This window comes from Gossypium raimondii, chromosome 6 (genome assembly GCF_025698545.1).
Source record: "Gossypium raimondii isolate GPD5lz chromosome 6, ASM2569854v1, whole genome shotgun sequence".
Classification (NCBI taxonomy): Eukaryota; Viridiplantae; Streptophyta; class Magnoliopsida; order Malvales; family Malvaceae; genus Gossypium; species Gossypium raimondii.
Genome location: NC_068570.1, coordinates 40,166,051 through 40,170,818, shown reverse-complemented (window position 1 = coordinate 40,170,818; position 4,768 = coordinate 40,166,051). Strand labels below are relative to the sequence as shown.

General features: G+C 32.9%; 1 protein-coding gene across 2 annotated transcripts; it reads left to right on the top strand.

Annotated features, from left to right (window-relative positions):
- Window positions 1-1,637: 1,637 nt before the first annotated feature.
- On the top strand, window positions 1,638-4,425 carry LOC105774357 (hypothetical protein). Of its 2 annotated transcripts, XM_012596845.2 has the most exons (6): window positions 1,638-1,903; window positions 2,427-2,480; window positions 2,941-3,044; window positions 3,893-3,931; window positions 4,022-4,171; window positions 4,267-4,425. In XM_012596845.2, exons 1-5 carry the CDS (start codon window positions 1,819-1,821, stop codon window positions 4,163-4,165), a joined length of 426 nt encoding a protein of 141 aa, XP_012452299.1. In that variant the 5' UTR covers window positions 1,638-1,818; the 3' UTR covers window positions 4,166-4,171; window positions 4,267-4,425. The 2 variants fall into 2 exon arrangements, with proteins under 2 accessions (XP_012452299.1, XP_012452298.1); XM_012596844.2 differs by having other exon boundaries at window positions 4,022-4,425.
- The last annotated feature ends 343 nt before the right edge of the window (window positions 4,426-4,768 follow it).

The following is a 4,768-nucleotide window of genomic DNA, read 5'->3' as shown; positions in this document are numbered from 1 at the left end:
CCAAAAAGAATATACATTTAAAATTATAAAAAACAAATAAATAAACAAAAAGAAAAAAAGGACACAAATCAAATTACAAGAAATGATCGTGGCAGACATTGGAAACTGGTGGCGCCAATTTATTTGGCTCCACTGGAAAAACGAATATTTTAAAGCCCCTCATTTTTTAGAAATTATAGTATTTCCCTAGTATTTATACATGTGGCGCCATTCTACATGGCTCCACCAAAAAAAAGATTTTTTTTATCCGGTTGCTGACGTGGCATGCTGGTGGTGCCAAACTCTTTGGCTCCACCAACTTTCACTATAGATTTTAGGTCATTTACATGTTTAATAAAAAATGTGGGTCATTTACGTAATTAATCAATTTTTTAAGGTTATTTTTATAAAAAAAGCCGTAGAAGAGTATGATGCTAAGAAATTATTTTAAGTGATAGAATTATTAACACATAAGAATAATAAAGTGAATTGTTAAGACATTAAGTGAATAATTATAATATGATAAACTTAATGGAATTATTTTTATAACTTTGATAGTTGTTTCAATCTTATAAATTTGATTGAGAATCAAATAGTGTTGAAATGGAAATAGAAGCAAATAGAAGCATAGGAATAATAGTGAATTTCATGATATAGTAATTAAATTGCATAAAGTGTAAATATAATATTTTATTGTGAATATATGATGCTAAGAGTTGAGAATAAGTTATATGAATGAATGATTGATGAATGAAGTAAAAAGTGGAATAGGAAGTAGGTAATAGACTACAACGGAAATTGAAAACTTGGAGAAATTGAGAAAAACAAGGGGGCATGTCACGACGTGGCCATCTAACGTCGCGACAATGCCTCTGATGTCAAAAAAAAAAAAAAGAGTTTGTAAACAAAACCAATGTGGTTGATAAAACTTAAATAGATCTAACAAAAGCTTGGTTAAAGCTTGAAATGTAATTTATAAATTTAATGTTTATTTGATCGAATTAACCGAATTAGTAATAGTGTAATACATATAATATATAATATTATTAATTTAGTTCGGTTAATTACCTAATTTCGAGTCGAATTAACCGTTAACCGAAATTCCAAAAAACCTTTAACCGACCTCCGACAAAATTAGATTGATTTGTTCGGTTTTAATCGAAGTTTGAATACCCCTACTTACCGTTACACCGTTAACGACAATTAATGACTTAGTGACTAAAATGTTATAATACATTAACGTAAGTAACTAAAACGTAATATTTTAAACGTAAGTGACTAAATATAACCTACTAGAAATGAGAATAATTATTTTAATGGTTTAGCTATTACCGTGTCTCCTCGAAGTTTGGAACATAGAACTTTCTGCTTCTGCCTTTAGGAAAGGAGAAGAAGCCACAAATGACGTGGAGCCTTACTAGTCGTTGATTTTAAAAAGTATTACTGCACTTTCAAATATATAAACTCTAAAACCTTAGTGATAATATTGTACAAGAAATAATATAAATATAAATTCAAACTCTAAAAATAAGTAATTGAAAAAGAGAACCACAAATTGTAAGTAGAACATGAAAAATAGTTTCACCATAAAAAATATAGATAATATTTCCGTCAAAGAAAAGTTATACTGTATTACCTAAATAAAGAAAATCCAAGGAACCAAAATGCAGGGCGGTCGTAGTTCCCAAGATAACACATAATTACCAAACTACCCTTTATTGCCATAGCCTATATCGATGCGATGCCCCAAGCTTTAAAAATTAAAACCAAAGCTGCAAATTCGTCCGGTCGGAGACGCCGCGTTTGGAGAGAGAGAGAGAGAGAGAGAGGGGAAAGGAAATGGAAAACGTGATTCCTCAGCAATGGGCTTCTCCTTGTGGAAATCAATGCACTCACAAATACGCTGCTCTCATGCAAATTCCTTGTATTACTTACTTTTCTTTTTTCCTCTTTTAAACAATACCATTCTTTTTATTATTTTCTAATAATTCGGGATGGAATTGGATAAGCTTGCCGATCCTTTCAATTTGGATTTCATAGATCTTGGTTTTTTTTTGTGTATTTTTTTTAAATTGTTTACATTTGAAGTTTCTTCATTCAAGGTACCGTTTAATTCGTTAGTGTCTAGGTGTTTTGATGCTTTATTTGTTGTGATTGAGAGGATTTCTTTTACTGTTTTTGAATGGATACTCTATCTCTGTTGCAAGTTTTGGGTGTAAATTTATAATAATGTGAGTTATAAATAGGCTATTATTGTGTATTTGTTGGTCAGATGTCCAAATTACTTTGTTTACTCAATCGGTTGCTTATAATATTAATTTGGGATTCTCTTCATTTTAATCTCCACATTTTTTTTTTTGAATTGTGAGCAATGGTTGATTTATCTGAGAAATCTTTTTGCATGTCATCGATTTATTAACGTTGCTAACTATCACGAATTCTTGTAGGGAGAGTGTTCTGCAAAAAAGGGTGTAATGCGGATGGAGACACTTGGGAAGAGTGTAAGCAGTTTTGTTTGAGCTGTTTCTTATGATTTAAGAACCATTTCCGAGGATAGAGTTGTATGTTTCATGGAATCTGGTTTAGTCAGTGTTTTGATGTTCCTTGTTCGGCTTTCTGGTGCTTATTTCATATTTGCAATGAATTAGTCTCGTCAAGGATCTGACTGAAACATGAGTTCCAGTTATGATTTCACCTTCATTCCTTTTGATACGAAAAATGTGCCGACTTGTAATGAAGAATGGACAACATTCTTATCACATGTTCTTGAAAATGATGTCTTGTTATTGATTAAAGTATCAAGCATTCAATTCTCTCTCGATTATTCACTTTAGAAGGATTTCATCAAGTGGAAGAGTTCTTTAACCAACCTTAACAAAAAAGTTGTTTTCTTACACTGGCGAAACAACATATCATTTATAACTGATTATATCTTAATTTTTATGATAATGTACGTTTCAGGTTTAGCAGAGTGCGATGAGATATGCTATAAGGATCCTGTATTAAAGGATCAGCAATGGAGTGCTTACATCGATCGCTCCCCTGGAGCTGTCAATTACTCTCAGGTATTGAATCTTGTGGCCATTCTGTGTGTCCCCTTTTCTCACTTTTAGTGACCCTAGATTTTTGTCATTTAATTCATACATTTTCAGGTCTAATATGGTTGAACTGCTGTTTATTTGGTCATTTGGTTGTTAGTGCTGGTTTTTGTGTTTCCTCTTTTTGTTTTTTTACACTGGTTTGCAATTGCTTTTTAGTGTTAGACAGGTTGAGCCACAACAAATTTAGTCTTATGTGTATCGAGGGTGATATACTCCCGTAGATGCCTTTTAAGGCATTCTGGAGTTGATAACCAGTGATGCTGCTTGATTAAATTTGGAATGATCTTGGAATTGCAATGAATCAAACAAAACGTGGTATATATACTTGAAATTATTGTGCAAAAAAAGGGAAATCTGTTACAATGACAACTTTTCCCAATAGCACCTCAGGTACTGCCTCTGTGCTAGTAAAGCCAACTCTACTTGTCTTGCTTCTAGACTTCATAAAACAGGATATGGTTTTGCTTTTTGCAAGCTTCTTGTCGGAAATGATGAGGATCATAGTCACATGGAAGCTTCTCGAGAGGTGGCTTATTCCATCATCGTGATTATGCTTTGCTTAATTCGGTACTTCCAAAGAGATATTTATAATGGTTTGCACAACAGTGAGACACCAAATTAAAGGTGGAAAGTGCTATAGTTTAAAGAACAGTAATAGTGGTAGTGAATTCTTGAAACATTTTGTAATTGAAAGCATAAGGATGTATCATTGGATAAATTATAGGAATTCGTAATATGGATTAGTGAAAGAAAGCAATATTTTTGGTCAAACAATATACTATTAAATTCATTGTTCTTTTTTCTTCATACAGGACTGCTTCAATGCTTGTGTAACTGGCTGTGGTTATAAGGTTGGTTCGACACCATGAATTTGAAGGACTTATCATTTGCTTTCTTCACCTATGTTTTATCGCAATTTGATGCTTCTTTATATATTGCAGTTTGAAATTTGTAAAGAGAAAGTTGATCAAGTCAGACCAAGACCATTACCATCCGAGCCTCTTCCAGAGGTGAAACCACCAACCTCGCCTGCAGCCACTAAACCTGATGAACCCGCTGAAGATGTACCAAGTACTTCAGCGTAGCTAGAGGTGAAACATAAAAGTTCTTATTAGATGAATAGTCTGCTAGGAGAGATTCATAACGTTGCTGACATGCTACTATTGATCGATAAAATCTTGTCCAGGGCCGTTTGTGAAGAAACATATATATTTTTCTTCTGTAGTTTGCCCCTTGTCAGTTGCCACCTTATATAACCCTTCAACATCTCTGCAAATTGATATGGGAAGGCGATATAGGCATCCAATTTTGTTAATCATGGCATAATGGAAAAGCTTTTTTGATATTTTGATGATTTGGTAATTTTGATATTCTGAATGAAACATTGGAATCTTTGGTCTGCTCCTTTACGAGCCAAGATTGAAGCTCGGAATGCAAGAATTCTTTTAAACTTGCCTTTTGCTTTCTATGCGCTTTCGATGGATCATTAATAGATGGTTGGTAGGGATAGCAATGACACCTGACTTGCGTTTTGCGGATTTGGATAAAATTTCTATTCCGATAATTCTAATTATTATTTCGGGTCAATGTGGTGTTAAATTTCATATATCCATTATTCAAATCTACTTAGCGGATGTTCAAATTGCTTTATTTTTTAAAATTTTTATTTAAAAAAGGCTTATTCGTGA

Bases quoted from the DNA above. Each gene is read 5' to 3' on its own strand.
- LOC105774357 (XM_012596845.2), top strand. From the start codon at position 1,819: ATGGAAAACGTGATTCCTCAGCAATGGGCTTCTCCTTGTGGAAATCAA. The intron at 2,481-2,940 runs GTAAGCAGTTTT...TGTACGTTTCAG, and splicing joins TGGAGACACTTGGGAAGAGT to GTTTAGCAGAGTGCGATGAG. The intron at 3,932-4,021 runs GTTGGTTCGACA...TATATATTGCAG, and splicing joins TAACTGGCTGTGGTTATAAG to TTTGAAATTTGTAAAGAGAA.